This window comes from Bufo bufo, chromosome 1 (genome assembly GCF_905171765.1).
Source record: "Bufo bufo chromosome 1, aBufBuf1.1, whole genome shotgun sequence".
In the NCBI taxonomy this organism is placed as follows: domain Eukaryota; kingdom Metazoa; phylum Chordata; class Amphibia; order Anura; family Bufonidae; genus Bufo; species Bufo bufo.
In genome coordinates this window covers 233,022,250-233,041,035 of record NC_053389.1, presented here as the reverse complement: position 1 = coordinate 233,041,035, position 18,786 = coordinate 233,022,250, and the positions used below count along the sequence as shown (strand labels likewise).

General features: G+C 46.9%; 1 protein-coding gene across 6 annotated transcripts in view; it reads right to left on the bottom strand.

The window, feature by feature from the left end:
* CACNA1C (calcium voltage-gated channel subunit alpha1 C) overlaps window positions 1-18,786 on the bottom strand; it is a 583,432-nt gene that overhangs the window by 132,967 nt on the left and 431,679 nt on the right. For all 6 annotated transcript variants that reach the window (XM_040436685.1, XM_040436644.1, XM_040436661.1 and 3 more), the window contains exon 8: window positions 11,585-11,688. In XM_040436685.1, coding sequence (XP_040292619.1) covers window positions 11,585-11,688 — 104 coding nt within the window. The remainder of the gene's footprint in view (window positions 1-11,584; window positions 11,689-18,786) is intronic.

Below are 18,786 nucleotides of genomic sequence, written 5' to 3'. Positions count from 1 at the left end.
TTGTTCAGTAGGCAGCAGAGAAACTACTGTGAATTTACTAAATTATGAGGCATTTTGCACCTTGCGCCTCAATTAAGCCATATCTGATAAAAACATGCAAAAACATGTTATATACATTTATTTTGCTATACACAATAATTATATCACACATTTTCAAAAGCAGAAAAAAAACAATTGCAAGCTCCTCTAGTGAGCCCATTGAATTGTCTGCCAGTCGTCCCCTCTTTCAGTGTAGGAGAGTCACACGGCTCTGAGTATTATCAGTCATAAACATTTTTATTTAACGTATTATTTGCCAGATCAAAAGGCTGCAATTGTATCTGCGCCCAGATAAAGGGCATGAAACATTCAGCAGCTGCTTATGGCGATAATAAGTACAGCTCAGAATTTCGAGTGCTTATGTCTCCGTCACTGAACCTGTAATTTCCAGCGACACAAATCATAAGCGCTTCTGTTTAGGGCTGCGGGCCAGGACTGGATGGGAACGATACAAAGACCAAAGCAAGGCCAGCAGGGGACATAGAGGAAAGGATAGCATTGTCAGCACACATCAGACAGGGGTCTGCAGTGCTCTATATGTCATGGAGGAAAACTATTAAAGACCGAAAACTGCTCACAGTGTCCAGGGAAGAGCCCTTTAAGATGTTGCATGAAAACCGTTTATAACATGGACCAAGGAGCTCAATGGGGGCTCTGCCGCCTACCTCACAACTGCCTAAATATGCCATAAACACCAGATCAGTGAGGTCCCACCACTGGGATGTCCATTAAACTCAAGCATTGGTGGGACATAGTCCACATTTCTGGCAAACAAGTTGTACAGGAGCAGTCGTGGTTCAAAGAATCCACTGCTTAACACCATATTACAGGTTATATTTAATCTACATATACAGCAAAATCACTGTGTAGATAAATTGCTTATCATTGCTTATTATTAAATTGCAAAACACGGACACCTGCAATGTGCGATCCGCACATCACAGACACTATAATAGAAAATGCCTTTTCTGGTCTGCAATTTCGGACAAGAATAGGACATGTTCTATTTTTTTCAGGAGAGAATTGCGGATCCCGAAAAAACGGATGCGGATCCCGAAAATGCAGATGCGGATCCTGGAAATGTGGATTCGCATCCGTTCCTGCCCCATTGAAAGTGAATGGGTCTGCAAATTGCGGAACGAATGCGGACCCAAATTACGGACATGTGAATGGACCCTAAGGCTCCATTCACACTACCGCAAATGGGCCTGCATCCGTTCCGCAATTTTGCAGAACGGGTGCGGACCCATTCATTTTCTATGGGGACGGAATGGATGCGGACAGCACACAGTGTGCTGTCCGCATCCGCATTTGCGGAGCGCGGCCCCGATCTTCGGGTCCGCAGCTCCGCAAAAGATAGAACATGTCCTATTCTTGTCCGCAGCTTGCGGACAAGAATAGGCATTTCTATAGGGGTGTCGGCAGGTGTGTTGCGGATCCGCAACACACCACGGACGTGTGAATGGAGCCTTATCCTGAGTTACATCCTGTATTATACTCCAGAGCTGCACTCACTATTCTGCAGGTGGAGTCACTGTATATATACATTACATTGCTTATCCTGTACTGATCCTGAGTTTTACAGCAAGACACGGAGGCTCCTATTGCTATCTCCTTCTTTACTGTCCACCACATAGCAGCAAAGAAAAAACTTTACATAACATGACGTAACCATAGTAACATCCCCCTCCCCTCACAGTCCATATAATAGACGGCTCCTCCTATAGATCCTCCTCTTTCTTTGCTGCTGCCACCAAGATAAGTACTCATTTTGGCAGCTCCTGTTTTATTCATATTGTGCATTGATTTATATATGCTGTATTCTGATTGTGCATTTATTATATATGCTTTATTTCATGTTTTTGTTTTAACTGCACGCTTTTCTTAGCGTTTATGGTGCAGGGCATTGCTTGGGGCTAGTCCCCCTGCGGCCATCTCCACTGCTGGTATTTTGTGTCATGGGGATCGTTTTGTTTTTCCCTCCATAGCCTCCGCTTCTTGCGGTTTACACTTTGCGCCCATACAGTTTTCTATTCATTACTGTGTCTTACCGCCTTCACCGCATCGCTTCCCGCGCTCTGCCCAGTCTTCTCCATAGTCGCGTGATCTCGCGAGATCGCGGCGGCCATTTTGGTACACCTTTGCCGCCTCCCGCTGGATATCGCGGGATTTCGGCGCCCATTTTGTTTTCCTCTGGTATCTCCATCGGGCGTCGCGAGACTTCGGCGGCCCTGGCATTTGTCACCGCATCTTCCTGGGTTCCAGTCGCCTGACGTCGGCGCTTCTCTCAAGCGGGTGAATAACCCAATTTTAGTCTAGTTCTCTTAACGATCTTTCTAGTTAGATCCGATCCCTTACCTTTAGATTAGATCGGTTTGATTCCCCTGCAGTATATATATTTTAGTATACTTTCTCACCATGCCTCTTTCAGACCCTACCCCTGAGGCCTCAGCTCCCTCATCTCCTGTGAGAGATTCATATATGGATAGGGACACTCAGGCAGTAGCGCTGCAGCGCTCTGTCTCGGCCGCAATTACTGCTGCTATGGACTCCATGTCCTCTGTGCTGTCTCATACGATAGCACAGGCACTGGCTGGTCACCCTGTTTCAGGGCCTGTACAGCCTGCGGCCCCCACAGCTCAGCAGCCTCCTATGAATAGTCCTGTGTCACAGGTACAATTGACTGGTGCGCCTCCGGCCACCCTTGAACACGCGCATAGATCGCGTAAGAGAGCCTTTCCGTGCCAGGCAGAACGGGCGCGGCCTTGGAAATGCGCTAGAGCGCAACAATTGAGCGATTCTGACACCGATATTGGGTCAGATGAGGAGGCCTTTGCTGATACAAATGCTGATTCTGAGGATGAAACGCATGCGGGGCCTAGTTCCCCCCACTGCCCCACTCCTTCCACTTCTCAGGTGAAGGATCCCTCTGCCAGGGCTACTCCGGCCTCCTCCCTGGTTGACTCTTTGGGAGAGCCTATGTTTGACCCTAACGCCCTCCACCATCCCAGATCGGCGGAGTGGCTACCGACGGACCATGTTCGTAAATACCTGGAACATTGGGTCCGCCGCCCCCTTAGCAAGGAGGCGAGAAACAAGATGAAGGCTGAATGCCCTAGGCCCATTGTACCTAATAAGGTATGTGACACCCCGGTGGTTGACCCCAAGGTCACACAATTCCTGGCCAAGTCTGGCTGGAATCCCCGTAAGGGGTTAGACTCAGCTCTGCGTAGCTGTCAGGACAAGCTCCTGGATGTGTTTGGTCCTCTGGCCAAATTATTTGAGATGGCTGAGAATGCCAGATCAGATGGGTCCCCTATTGACCCTGAGGAAATGAGAGGCTGGATCCAGAGTGCAATTTGCATCGCGGGCAATGCCAACTCCTCTCTAGCAATCGAGAGAAGGAAGGCAATTCTATTTAAAATAGACCCGAAACTGGCCAACCTGGCCCTTACTGAATCAGGCGCAGATGCTCAGGGTCATCTCTTTGGCGACTCCTTTATTAAGGACTTGAGCCGGTTCGTGGGAGCTTTCACTGCCTTAGATAAGGCCCAATCTTCAATTAGGAGAGTTTTCCAGGGACGGGTCTCCACCAGGGCCGGCAGTATTAGGGGCCGTCTGTCCGGCCGTTCCAATTTTCAAACCCGCAACGCGGGCAGAGGCTCCTTTCATCAACGCCCCGCCTTCCAGGAACAGAGGTTTCCATCCCCGTTCTTCCCGGCCAGAGGTGGACAATGGTGTGGCAGACCCTACAGAGGAAATCAGTCCTCACGACGACATTTCGGTAAGTCCTCCCCCGATGGGGGTTTCTTTGGAGCATTGCATAGGGGGCAGACTCCTACATTTTTCCCCTGCTTGGGCGGCAATAACATCCGACCCTTGGATTTTATCCACTGTAGTAGGCTTCCACGTAGAACTCGTGGCTTCGCCAGACCAGATTTCTACCCCCCCCACCTCCCTGCTGTCTCGCCCCGACGCCGCGCTGGTAGACCTAGAACTCACTTCCCTCTACCACAAGCGGGCGATCGAGAGGGCACCACCAGGCATGACGGGTGTCATCAGCTCTATCTTTCTGGTCCAGAAGAAAGGGGGTCAGATGCGCCCTGTTATCAATTTACGGGCTCTGAATGCGATTGTCCGCTATCGCCACTTCAAGATGGAGGGCATCCATCTACTCCGAGATCTCCTCATGCCAGGCGATTGGTTTGTAAAACTAGACCTCAAGGACGCTTACTTAACAGTACCTGTGTCCGCCCCATCCTGGGACTTACTGCGGTTCCTGTGGAGGGGAGAAATCTGGAGGTTCTCTTGCCTCCCTTTCGGCCCTTCCTCAGCACCGTGGTGCTTCACGAAACTTTTGCGACCAGTGGTTGCCTGGCTTCGCAGTCGTGGGGTCCGCCTCATTATATACCTGGACGACATTCTTGTCATGCACCAGTCAGCCTCGACTCTGTTGATACATCTCCGCTGGACGATGGACCTTCTATCCCGTCTAGGTTTTCTCGTCAACCACGAGAAGTCGTGCTTAGAACCATCGCAGAGGATGGAGTTCTTGGGGTTTACCGTGGATTCAGTGTCCGAATCCCTCTCCCTACCCGCAACGAAGCTGCGTGCCATACGCAAGGAACTCAGACATGCCCTGTCTATGCCTCGGCTGTCCCTACGCCATTTGGCCAGGATCATAGGTCTTATCGCCTCATCGATCCAAGCAGTGTTTCCGGCCCCATTGCACTACAGGGCCCTTCAGCGCTTGAAGATAGCGCATCTCCGCTCTGGCGCTGCGTTCGCAGACACTCTGATCCTGGACCCGGAATCTCGGGAAGAGATCGCTTGGTGGATCGACAACCTGGAAGCATGGAACGGCAAAGCGATATTCGGTTTACAACCCGATTTCACTGTCGAGTCGGACGCCAGCCTTCACGGTTGGGGTGCCCACTGCAACGGGATCTCCACAGGTGGCCGGTGGTCCGCAGAAGAGGCACGACTTCATATCAACGCGTTGGAACTTCTTGCCGGTTCCTTTGCCATTCGGAGTTTCACCAACGGGATGGCTCGGGCGTGCATTCGTTTGAGGATGGACAATGTGTCTGCAGTACGGTACATCAACCGGTTGGGAGGTACGCGCTCAGCTACCTTGGCACGGTTAGCGAAAGATTTCTGGGCCTTTTGTCTCTCCAGGGAGGTCATGGTTCAAGCGGAATACCTCCCGGGACTCCACAACATTCGGGCGGATTGGGGCTCTCGATACCTTACGGACAACAGCGATTGGATGCTAACGCCAGAGACATTTTCAGAGTTATCCAGGAATTGGGGTCTTTTTGCGATAGACCTATTTGCCTCACGTCTGAACACCCAGCTTCCACGGTTTTTCAGCTGGCGCCCGGATCCGGCGGCAGAGGCAGTGGACGCGTTCCTTCAATCCTGGTCCGGTCCGCTGATGTATGCATTCCCGCCATTTGCTATGATCCCGAGGATGATGTTGCATGTTCGTCGTCATCTGGCCGAATTGGTAGTGGTGGTCCCCTTTTGGGGGACTCAGGCTTGGTTTCCGTCACTACTGGGTCTCCTGATAGATGTGCCGTTTCTTCTCCCGAATCGGATGGATCTCCTCCAGGACCCTCGAGGATTACACCACCCGCTCCTGTTGGACGGATCCCTACGTCTGATAGCCTGCCGGATCTCAGGACGCCTGGAGAAATCGGTGATATTTCAGAGGCAACTAGACGCCTTTTGGACAACGCGTGGGCTCCCGGCACCAGAAAATCTTATTGGGCAGCCTGGCGATCTTGGTCTGGTTGGTGCGTGGAACGGGACTTGGATCCCGTTTCGGCCCCTGTGAACCATCTTTTAGACTTTCTTACTTCACTTTTCGAAGCGGGTAAAGCTCATCGGACAATTAATTTGTTCAGATCCGCTATTTCGTCTACGCATCAGGGTTTTGATGGTGTCCCTGCGGGACAGCACCCTTCCGTATCGCGTTTGCTTCGCGGTTCCCGCATGTCTCGTCCTCCCTGTCCTCGCTTTACCACGACTTGGGACGTGTCTTTAGTTTTGTCCTTTTTATCCAACTGGCCAGGTAACCCGGATCTCACCTTACGGCAGTTGTCGGCCAAATTAGTGGTTCTATTTTGCTTGATATCCTGTAAGCGGGTCTCTGATGTTCGGGCGCTTGATCACGACGCCAGATCTTTCACTCCGGAGGGGGTCACCTTCAATATATCCAGACGTACTAAGACCAACATTAGGTCGGTCTCTTACCCATCATTTCCAGCCTCGCCGGTTCTTTGTCCGGTGGCTTGTTTGAAGGAGTATGAATCCCGGACGCGTACTTACCGGTTGTCTTCGGTTCCTCAGCTTTTCTTGTCCATTCGGCATCCGTTTGGTCCTGTGTCCAGCCCTACTTTGGCGCGCTGGATGAAGTGGATTATGTCGTTAGCAGGAATTGATACTTCCATATTTACAGATCATTCCGCTAGAGGCGCTTCTGCTACCGCCTTGGCTGTTTCGGGGGCACGATTGGAGGATATTCTACGTCTTGCGGACTGGTCTTCGGCATCGACATTCAGGGAGTATTATTTTAGACCGCCTACACATTTGTTTTCTGCTGTGATTGCTCAACTTTAAACTTAGCAATAGGAGCCTCCGTGTCTTGCTGTAAAACTAGGTGATTTTCCTAGTCTATGACGGAAAGTCATGGTTTTATTAAAGACACGGAGGCGAGTATTGCCCACCCTGGGATTCCCTCCCTTATAATGTATTTTCTGTGGTTGTCACTCTGATTGGCATGCTTTGTCTGCATAGTCGGCTTAAGATGTTTATGATGGCAGGATCGCGTATGACTGGCGATGTATTTTTCTGCCCATTGCTTAATTTGTTTATTACTTTCAGGAGGAAGTTGATTCGTTACGGGCTTCAATTGCTCTGCTCCAGTTGTAGCCATGTTGGCTTTCAAGGAAGAAGGGTTCCAGTGATCTCAGCTGATGATGTTCGTGCGGATGTTCCGGTGGTTCCATGCTGGTCGTTTTCCCGATTCAAGGTTCCGGTTTCGTGTGCGGTGGTTCTGGTCATGGTGTCAGGCTCGTAAAGAAAGAGGAGGATCTATAGGAGGAGCCGTCTATTATATGGACTGTGAGGGGAGGGTGATGTTACTATGGTTACGTCATGTTATGTAAAGTTTTTTCTTTGCTGCTATGTGGTGGACAGTAAAGAAGGAGATAGCAATACTCGCCTCCGTGTCTTTAATAAAACCATGACTTTCCATCATAGACTAGGAAAATCACCTAGTTACATCCTGTATTATACTCCAGAGCTGTAGTCACTATTCAGCTGGTGGAGTCACTGTGTACATACATTACTTATCCTGTACTGATCCTGAGTTACATCCTGTATTATACTCCAGAGCTGCACTCACTATTCTGCTGGTGGAGTCACTGTGTACATACGTTACTTATCCTGTACTGATCCTGAGTTATATCCTGTATTATACTCCAGAGCTGTACTCACTATTCTGCTGGTGGAGTCACTGTGTACATACATTACTTATCCTGTACTGATCCTGAGTTACATCCTGTATTATACTCCAGAGCTGTACTCACTGTACTCAGGTTGAAGGTATGTTGACAGAGTCCCTGGAGAGGGGCAAAGACACAATATGATAGGTAGGGAGACACTAGGTGGCAGGGCTTTGTTGGGAGTATTTTAGGCTATGTTTTGCATTGTGTATTGGGCATATATGTAAGGAGCTTTTCCTGACCTACTGTGCACCTTCAACAGATGGCACTGTACAGGCATACAATGGCATTTGGTAAAGTTGTGACTCTGGCTTTGCTGCCTGTACCCGCTCCACTCAGTTGTAGTCAGATGCTTTATTCCATACTGAAAAAAAAAGTATACTGACCAGCCCAATGGAGATGAATGAGGGCATATGGATATGTTTTTCACACATGTCTGGGGCTTTTCCGGCACATACAACAAACATGCACTGCAAACTCAGAGACAACGTAGTCTATGGTGGAATAAAGTAGCGGTGCTCGTCTGGTGGAGGGCGTTTGGTGGCAGTACTCTGTGGATGGGCACCATATAAAGTCTGACCCTTTGGTGGAAAGAACTAGCCCACTTTAGTGCCTGTCCCGTGCACTACCATCCAGTGGCGTACTGCCAATATAGGCAGACCACGCAGCTGCTATGGGTCCCGTGGCACAGGGGGGCCCAGAGAGCAAGGAAGGCCTCACCTACTTTTCTTCTGTTCCAGGCCCTGCTTGCTTCCCCTATGCTCAGTCAAGGCCCCGGAGTGGGGAATTTCCCAGCTTAGGAGTCCCTGCTCCATGTATGCATATATGGAGTCAGTGTTATGAATGTGAAAGAGGTATTCCCAAGCATGGTCACTATGCTTGGGGGACACCCTGTGTATACAAGTCTAATTTAGACTCAATTTTTGAAATGTTTCTATGGGGATTCAAACTCACAACCATCTACATTAAAGCCAAGAACCTTAACCACTGGGCTATAGAGCTCAGTGCTACGTTATTACTGAAAAACCTCATAGAAATTTCTCTTGTGTCATAACAAGAGAAACTTCTATGAGGTTTTTAATACAAGAGAAACTTCTATGAGGTTTTTCAGCAATGACTTAGCATTAAGCTTTATAGCCCAGTAGTTAAGGTTCTTACCTTTAATGTAGATGGTTGTGAGTTGAAATCCCCACCGAAACATTTTAAAAATAGAGTCTAAATAAAACTTAAATACACAGATTTTTTCTTTTCATCGCGATATTCTGACCCTCATAACTTTTTTATAGTTATGTCTACGGAGATTTATGGGGGCTCATTTTTTGTGTCATTTTTGACAATACCATTTTGGGGTGTGTATGACTTCATCACTTTGTTCTCAATTTTCTTGGGCGATAAAGTGATGAAAAAAATGCGAATCAGCCTTTTTTGAAAATATTTTTCACCATATGGGCTAACTTTTTAAAATATTTTAATAGTATGGGTGTTTTCGCATGCGGCGATGCCCATAATGCTATTTTTTTGTTTCTTTTTATTTTGGGGAATGGGGGTGATTTTAATTTAAAAAATTACATTTTTTTTACTTTTTGTTAGGTCCCCTAAGTGGACCACAACTTACAATCATCAGATGTAAATTGCTCCATTAGTCTCTATACAGGGAGTGCAGAATTATTAGGCAAGTTGTATTTTTGAGGATTAATTTTATTATTGAACAACAACCATGTTCTCAATGAACCCCAAAAACTCATTAATATCAAAGCTGAATATTTTTGGAAGTAGTTTTTAGTTTGTTTTTAGTTTTAGCTATTTTAGGGGAATATCTGTGTGTGCAGGTGACTATTACTGTGCATAATTATTAGGCAACTTAACAAAAAACAAATATATACCCATTTCAATTATTTATTTTTACCAGTGAAACCAATATAACATCTCAACATTCACAAATATACATTTCTGACATTCAAAAACAAAACAAAAACAAATCAGTGACCAATATAGCCACCTTTCTTTGCAAGGACACTCAAAAGCCTGCCATCCATGGATTCTGTCAGTGTTTTGATCTGTTCACCATCAACATTGCGTGCAGCAGCAACCACAGCCTCCCAGACACTGTTCAGAGAGGTGTACTGTTTTCCCTCCTTGTAAATCTCACATTTGATGATGGACCACAGGTTCTCAATGGGGTTCAGACCAGGTGAACAAGGAGGCCATGTCATTAGATTTTCTTCTTTTATACCCTTTCTTGCCAGCCACGCTGTGGAGTACTTGGACGCGTGTGATGGAGCATTGTCCTGCATGAAAATCATGTTTTTCTTGAAGGATGCAGACTTCTTCCTGTACCACTGCTTGAAGAAGGTGTCTTCCAGAAACTGGCAGTAGGACTGGGAGTTGAGCTTGACTCCATCCTCAACCCGAAAAGGCCCCACAAGCTCATCTTTGATGATACCAGCCCAAACCAGTACTCCACCTCCACCTTGCTGGCGTCTGAGTCGGACTGGAGCTCTCTGCCCTTTACCAATCCAGCCACGGGCCCATCCATCTGGCCCATCAAGACTCACTCTCATTTCATCAGTCCATAAAACCTTAGAAAAATCAGTCTTGAGATATTTCTTGGCCCAGTCTTGACGTTTCAGCTTGTGTGTCTTGTTCAGTGGTGGTCGTCTTTCAGCCTTTCTTACCTTGGCCATGTCTCTGAGTATTGCACACCTTGTGCTTTTGGGCACTCCAGTGATGTTGCAGCTCTGAAATATGGACAAACTGGTGGCAAGTGGCATCTTGGCAGCTGCACGCTGGACTTTTCTCAGTTCATGGGCAGTTATTTTGCGCCTTGGTTTTTCCACACGCTTCTTGCGACCCTGTTGACTATTTTGAATGAAACGCTTGATTGTTCGATGATCACGCTTCAGAAGCTTTGCAATTTTAAGAGTGCTGCATCCCTCTGCAAGATATCTCACTATTTTTGACTTTTCTGAGCCTGTCAAGTCCTTCTTTTGACCCATTTTGCCAAAGAAAAGGAAGTTGCCTAATAATTATGCACACCTAATATAGGGTGTTGATGTCATTAGACCACACCCCTTCTCATTACAGAGATGCACATCACCTAATATGCTTAATTGGTAGTAGGCTTTCGAGCCTATACAGCTTGGAGTAAGACAACATGCATAAAGAGGATGATGTGGTCAAAATACTCATTTGCCTAATAATTCTGCACGCAGTGTAGAAATCACTATATCACAGTTCAGTGCTGCCATCTAGTGGCCCGAACTGTGATATACTAACAATGAGCCTGGAAGCCTAGTACAGGCTGCGGCTTATTTTTAGAACAGCATGCTTTCCCCAATCTCCGCTGGGGGAAAGCGTGCCTGAAGAGGAATTCCACACTTCCGGTTTTTAACACTCTCAGATGCCGTGAGTGAGGAGAACTCATTGCTGTGAGGGGAGGGGGAATGTGGTGAATTCTGGGACCATAAGGGTGAAGAACTGTTCCATTTTGGGGGGCATAATAGGGGTTGGATAACCCTTTAACCATTAAGATACCGGAGGTTTTTTCATTTTCATTTTTTCCCCCTATCTTCCTTGAGCAATAACTTTTTTATTTTTCCGTTCCCATATCCATATGAGGGCTTATTTTTTGGGGTATAAGTTGTACATTAATATGGTAAACAATGTAGTGGGAAGCAAGCAAAAAATTCCAAATGGGGTGGAATTGAAAATAAAAAATATAATTCCTCCACCGTTTTATGTGTTTTGTTCCTACGGCGTTCCCTTTGTGGCAAAACTGACCTGTGCCCTTCATTCTCTGGGTCAGTAAGAATACAACGGGGGTGTGGCAGGGGAGGGGCCAGGGCAGGTGGTGGGAAGGGCCAGGATGGGTAGTGGGTGGCGTTAGGGGGGCCCAATTCAGATTCTTGCTATGGGGCCCAATGATTTCTATGTACGCCCCTGCTACTGCCAGTACTGTCTTGATGGAGAAACTGTATGTACAAACCAAGAAGAATTGCTCTTTAGCAGAAGGAGAAAATCTTGCATCATCTTACCCACTCAGCACACCGAGAACCAGGTTCAGTACGAAAAATGATCCAAAGATGACGAGGCTGACGAAGTAAACACACGGCAGTTCATACCCCATGGCATCTTGCATCTAAAGGGAGGAAAGTGACCACATGTTATGTGACAGTTACACTTGTGTCTGATCATCCCCACCCAAATCAGAAGCTGTTCCCCCAGATTATGGTTAAATCCCCCTTTTTTGTAGACTTCATCGTTCATGCTGCTGGGACTCAGGGACTTCATTTTGTATAAAGGCTAGGCTAGGAGAGTGGGGGTAGATGTGCGGGTTACAAATCACCTGCGACTTTATCCTGTCATTTGGGAAAAATTTTGAATGCATGGAGGTCACAAGCAGAGCTGCCTTCACCATTCCTGTAAGCTGCAAAACATCTCATCATTGTCCTGCTGGGTACTTGTACTGTGCATGCCTTTCTGTATTATACTGTGGGAGATGTATGCACCGGGCGATGCACTACTGGGTAATGTGGGCACAAAATGTCTCATCATTGTCCTGCTGGGTACTTGTACTGTGCATGCCTTTCTGTATTATACTGTGGGAGATGTATGCACCAGGCAATGTACTACTGGGTAATGTGGGCACAAAACATCTCATCATTGTCCTGCTGGGTACTTGTACTGTGCATGCCTTTCTGTATTATACTGTGGGAGATGTATGCACCGGGCGATGCACTACTGGGTAATGTGGGCACAAAATGTCTCATCATTGTCCTGCTGGGTACTTGTACTGTGCATGCCTTTCTGTATTATACTGTGGGAGATGTATGCACCAGGCGATGCACTACTGGGTAATGTGGGCACAAAACATCTCATCATTGTCCTGCTGGGTACTTGTACTGTGCATGCTTTTCTGTATTATACTGTGGGAGATGTATGCACCGGGCAATACACTACTGGGTAATGTGGGCACAAAACATCTCATCATTGTCCTGCTGGGTACTTGTACTGTGCATGCCTTTCTGTATTATACTGTGGGAGATGTATGCACCAGGCAATACACTACTGGGTAATGTGGGCACAAAACGTCTCATCATTGTCCTGCTGGGTACTTGTACTGTGCATGCCTTTCTGTATTATACTGTGGGAGATGTATGCACCAGGCAATACACTACTGGGTAATGTGGGCACAAAACGTCTCATCATTGTCCTGCTGGGTACTTGTACTGTGCATGCCTTTCTGTATTATACTGTGGGAGATGTATGCACCAGGCGATGCACTACTGGGTAATGTGGGCACAAAACATCTCATCATTGTCCTGCTGGGTACTTGTACTGTGCATGCTTTTCTGTATTATACTGTGGGAGATGTATGCACCAGGCGATGCACTACTGGGTAATGTGGGCACAAAACGTCTCATCATTGTCCTGCTGGGTATTTGTACTGTGCATGCTTTTCTGTATTATACTGTGGGAGATGTATGCACCAGGCGATGCACTACTGGGTAATGTGGGCACAAAACATCTCATCATTGTCCTGCTGGGTACTTGTACTGTGCATGCCTTTCTGTATTATACTGTGGGAGATGTATGCACCAGGCAATACACTACTGGGTAATGTGGGCACAAAACATCTCATCATTGTCCTGCTGGGTACTTGTACTGTGCATGCCTTTCTGTATTATACTGTGGGAGATGTATGCACCAGGCGATACACTACTGGGTAATGTGGGCACAAAATGTCTTATCATTGTCCTGCTGGGTACTTGTACTGTGCATGCCTTTCTGTATTATACTGTGGGAGATGTATGCACCAGGCAATACACTACTGGGTAATGTGGGCACAAAACGTCTCATCATTGTCCTGCTGGGTACTTGTACTGTGCATGCTTTTCTGTATTATACTGTGGGAGATGTATGCACCAGGCGATGCACTACTGGGTAATGTGGGCACAAAACGTCTAATCATTGTCCTGCTGGGTACTTGTACTGTGCATGCCTTTCTGTATTATACTGTGGGAGATGTATGCACTAGGCGATGCACTACTGGGTAATGTGGGCACAAAACATCTCATCATTGTCCTGCTGGGTACTTGTACTGTGCATGCCTTTCTGTATTATACTGTGGGAGATGTATGCACTAGGCGATGCACTACTGGGTAATGTGGGCACAAAACGTCTCATCATTGTCCTGCTGGGTATTTGTACTGTGCATGCTTTTCTGTATTATACTGTGGGAGATGTATGCACCAGGTGATGCACTACTGGGTAATGTGGGCACAAAACGTCTCATCACTGTCCTGCTGGGTACTTGTACTGTGCATGCCTTTCTGTATTATACTGTGGGAGGTGTATGCACCAGGCAATACACTACTGGGTAATGTGGGCACAAAACATCTCATCATTGTCCTGCTAGGTACTTGTACTGTGCATGCCTTTCTGTATTATACTGTGGGAGATGTATGCACCAGGCGATGCACTACTGGGTAATGTGGGCACAAAACATCTCATCATTGTCCTGCTGGGTACTTGTACTGTGCATGCCTTTCTGTATTATACTGTGGGAGATGTATGCACCAGGCGATGCACTACTGGGTAATGTGGGCACAAAATGTCTCATCATTGTCCTGCTGGGTACTTGTACTGTGCATGCCTTTCTGTATTATACTGTGGGAGACGTATGCACCAGGTGATGCACTACTGGGTAATGTGGGCACAAAACATCTCATCATTGTCCTGCTGGCTACTTGTACTGTGCATGCCTTTCTGTATTATACTGTGGGAGATGTATGCACCAGGCAATACACTACTGGGTAATGTAGGCACAAAACATCTCATCATTGTCCTGCTGGGTACTTGTACTGTGCATGCCTTTCTGTATTATACTGTGGGAGATGTATGCACCAGGCAATACACTACTGGGTAATGTGGGCACAAAACATCTCATCATTGTCCTGCTGGGTACTTGTACTGTGCATGCCTTTCTGTATTATACTGTGGGAGGTGTATGCACCAGGCGATGCACTACTGGGTAATGTGGGCACAAAACATCTCATCATTGTCCTGCTGGGTACTTGTACTGTGCATGCCTTTCTGTATTATACTGTGGGAGATGTATGCACCAGGCGATACACTACTGGGTAATGTGGGCACAAAACGTCTCATCATTGTCCTGCTGGGTATTTGTACTGTGCATGCCTTTCTGTATTATACTGTGGGAGATGTATGCACCAGGCGATACACTACTGGGTAATGTGGGCACAAAACATCTCATCATTGTCCTGCTCGGTACTTGTACTGTGCATGCCTTTCTGTATTATACTGTGGGAGATGTATGCACCAGGCGATACACTACTGGGTAATGTGGGCACAAAATGTCTTATCATTGTCCTGCTGGGTACTTGTACTGTGCATGCCTTTCTGAATTATACTGTGGGAGATGTATGCACCAGGCAATACACTACTGGGTAATGTGGGCACAAAACGTCTCATCATTGTCCTGCTGGGTACTTGTACTGTGCATGCCTTTCTGTATTATACTGTGGGAGATGTATGCACCAGGCGATGCACTACTGGGTAATGTGGGCACAAAACATCTCATCATTGTCCTGCTGGGTACTTGTACTGTGCATGCTTTTCTGTATTATACTGTGGGAGATGTATGCACTAGGCGATGCACTACTGGGTAATGTGGGCACAAAACGTCTCATCATTGTCCTGCTGGGTATTTGTACTGTGCATGCTTTTCTGTATTATACTGTGGGAGATGTATGCACCAGGTGATGCACTACTGGGTAATGTGGGCACAAAACGTCTCATCATTGTCCTGCTGGGTACTTGTACTGTGCATGCCTTTCTGTATTATACTGTGGGAGGTGTATGCACCAGGCAATACACTACTGGGTAATGTGGGCACAAAACATCTCATCATTGTCCTGCTGGGTACTTGTACTGTGCATGCCTTTCTGTATTATACTGTGGGAGATGTATGCACCAGGCGATGCACTACTGGGTAATGTAGGCACAAAACATCTCATCATTGTCCTGCTGGGTACTTGTACTGTGCATGCCTTTCTGTATTATACTGTGGGAGATGTATGCACCAGGCAATACACTACTGGGTAATGTGGGCACAAAACATCTCATCATTGTCCTGCTGGGTACTTGTACTGTGCATGCCTTTCTGTATTATACTGTGGGAGATGTATGCACCAGGCGATGCACTACTGGGTAATGTGGGCACAAAACGTCTCATCATTGTCCTGCTGGGTACTTGTACTGTGCATGCTTTTCTGTATTATACTGTGGGAGATGTATGCACCAGGCAATACACTACTGGGTAATGTGGGCACAAAACATCTCATCATTGTCCTGCTGGGTACTTGTACTGTGCATGCTTTTCTGTATTATACTGTGGGAGATGTATGCACCAGGCGATGCACTACTGGGTAATGTGGGCACAAAACATCTCATCATTGTCCTGCTGGGTACTTGTACTGTGCATGCTTTTCTGTATTATACTGTGGGAGACGTATGCACCAGGTGATGCACTACTGGGTAATGTGGGCACAAAACGTCTCATCATTGTCCTGCTGGGTACTTGTACTGTGCATGCTTTTCTGTATCATACTGTGGGAGATGTATGCACCAGGCGATGCACTACTGGTTAATGTGGGCACAAAACGTCTCATCATTGTCCTGCTGGGTACTTGTACTGTGCATGCCTTTCTGTATTATACTGTGGGAGATGTATGCACCAGGCGATACACTACTGGGTAATGTGGGCACAAAATGTCTTATCATTGTCCTGCTGGGTACTTGTACTGTGCATGCCTTTCTGTATTATACTGTGGGAGATGTATGCACCAGGCAATACACTACTGGGTAATGTGGGCACAAAACGTCTCATCATTGTCCTGCTGGGTACTTGTACTGTGCATGCTTTTCTGTATTATACTGTGGGAGATGTATGCACCAGGCGATGCACTACTGGGTAATGTGGGCACAAAACATCTCATCATTGTCCTGCTGGGTACTTGTACTGTGCATGCCTTTCTGTATTATACTGTGGGAGATGTATGCACCGGGCAATACACTACTGAGTAATGTGGGCACAAAACATCTCATCATTGTCCTGCTGGGTACTTGTACTGTGCATGCCTTTCTGTATTATACTGTGGGAGGTGTATGCACCAGGCAATACACTACTGGGTAATGTGGGCACAAAACATCTCATCATTGTCCTGCTGGGTACTTGTACTGTGCATGCTTTTCTGTATTATACTGTGGGAGATGTATGCACAGGGCAATACACTACTGGGTAATGTGGGCACAAAACATCTCATCATTGTCCTGCTGAGTACTTGTACTGTGCATGCCTTTCTGTATTATACTGTGGGAGACGTATGCACCAGGTGATGCACTACTGGGTAATGTGGGCACAAAACATCTCATCATTGTCCTGCTGGCTACTTGTACTGTGCATGCCTTTCGGTATTATACTGTGGGAGATGTATGCACCAGGCGATGCACTACTGGGTAATGTGGGCACAAAACATCTCATCATTGTCCTGCTGGGTACTTGTACTGTGCATGCCTTTCTGTATTATACTGTGGGAGATGTATGCACCGGGCAATACACTACTGGGTAATGTGGGCACAAAACATCTCATCATTGTCCTGCTGGGTACTTGTACTGTGCATGCTTTTCTGTATCATACTGTGGGAGATGTATGCACCAGGCGATGCACTACTGGTTAATGTGGGCACAAAACGTCTCATCATTGTCCGGCTGGGTACTTGTACTGCGCATGCCTTTCTGTATTATACTGTGGGAGATGTATGCACCAGGCGAGGCACTACTGGGTAATGTGGGCACAAAACGTCTCATCATTGTCCTGCTGGGTACTTGTACTGTGCATGCCTTTCTGTAATATACTGTGGGAGATGTATGCACCAGGCGATGCACTACTGGGTAATGTGGGCACAAAACGTCTCATCATTGTCCTGCTGGGTACTTGTACTGTGCATGCCTTTCTGTATTATACTGTGGGAGGTGTATGCACCAGGCAATACACTACTGGGTAATGTGGGCGCAAAACGTCTCATCATTGTCCTGCTGGGTACTTGTACTGTGCATGCCTTTCTGTATTATACTGTGGGAGGTGTATGCACCAGGCAATACACTACTGGGTAATGTGGGCACAAAACATCTCATCATTGTCCTGCTGGGTACTTGTACTGTGCATGCTTTTCTGTATTATACTGTGGGAGATGTATGCACAGGGCAATACATTACTGGGTAATGTGGGCACAAAACATCTCATCATTGTCCTGCTGGGTACTTGTACTGTGCATGCATTTCTGTATTATACTGTGGGAGATGTATGCACCAGGCGATGCACTACTGGGTAATGTGGGCACAAAATGTCTCATCATTGTCCTGCTGGGTACTTGTACTGTGCATGCCTTTCTGTATTATACTGTGGGAGATGTATGCACCAGGCGATACACTACTGGGTAATGTGGGCACAAAACATCTCATCATTGTCCTGCTGGGTACTTGTACTGTGCATGCCTTTCTGTATTATACTGTGGGAGATGTATGCACCAGGCGATGCACTACTGGGTAATGTGGGCACAAAACATCTCATCATTGTCCTGCTGGGTACTTGTACTGTGCATGCCTTTCTGTATTATACTGTGGGAGATGTATGCACCAGGTGATGCACTACTGGGTAATGTGGGCACAAAATGTCTCATCATTGTCCTGCTGGGTACTTGTACTGTGCATGCTTTTCTTTATTATACTGTGGGAGACGTATGCACCAGGTGATGCACTACTGGGTAATGTGGGCACAAAACGTCTCATCATTGTCCTGCTGGGTACTTGTACTGTGCATGCTTTTCTGTATTATACTGTGGGAGATGTATGCACCGGGCAATACACTACTGGGTAATGTGGGCACAAAACATCTCATCATTGTCCTGCTGGGTACTTGTACTGTGCATGCTTTTCTGTATTATACTGCGGGAGACGTATGCACCAGGTGATGCACTACTGGGTAATGTGGGCACAAAACATCTCATCATTGTCCTGCTGGGTACTTGTACTGTGCATGCCTTTCTGTAATATACTGTGGGAGATGTATGCACCAGGCAATACACTACTGGGTAATGTGGGCACAAAACATCTCATCATTGTCCTGCTGGGTACTTGTACTGTGCATGCCTT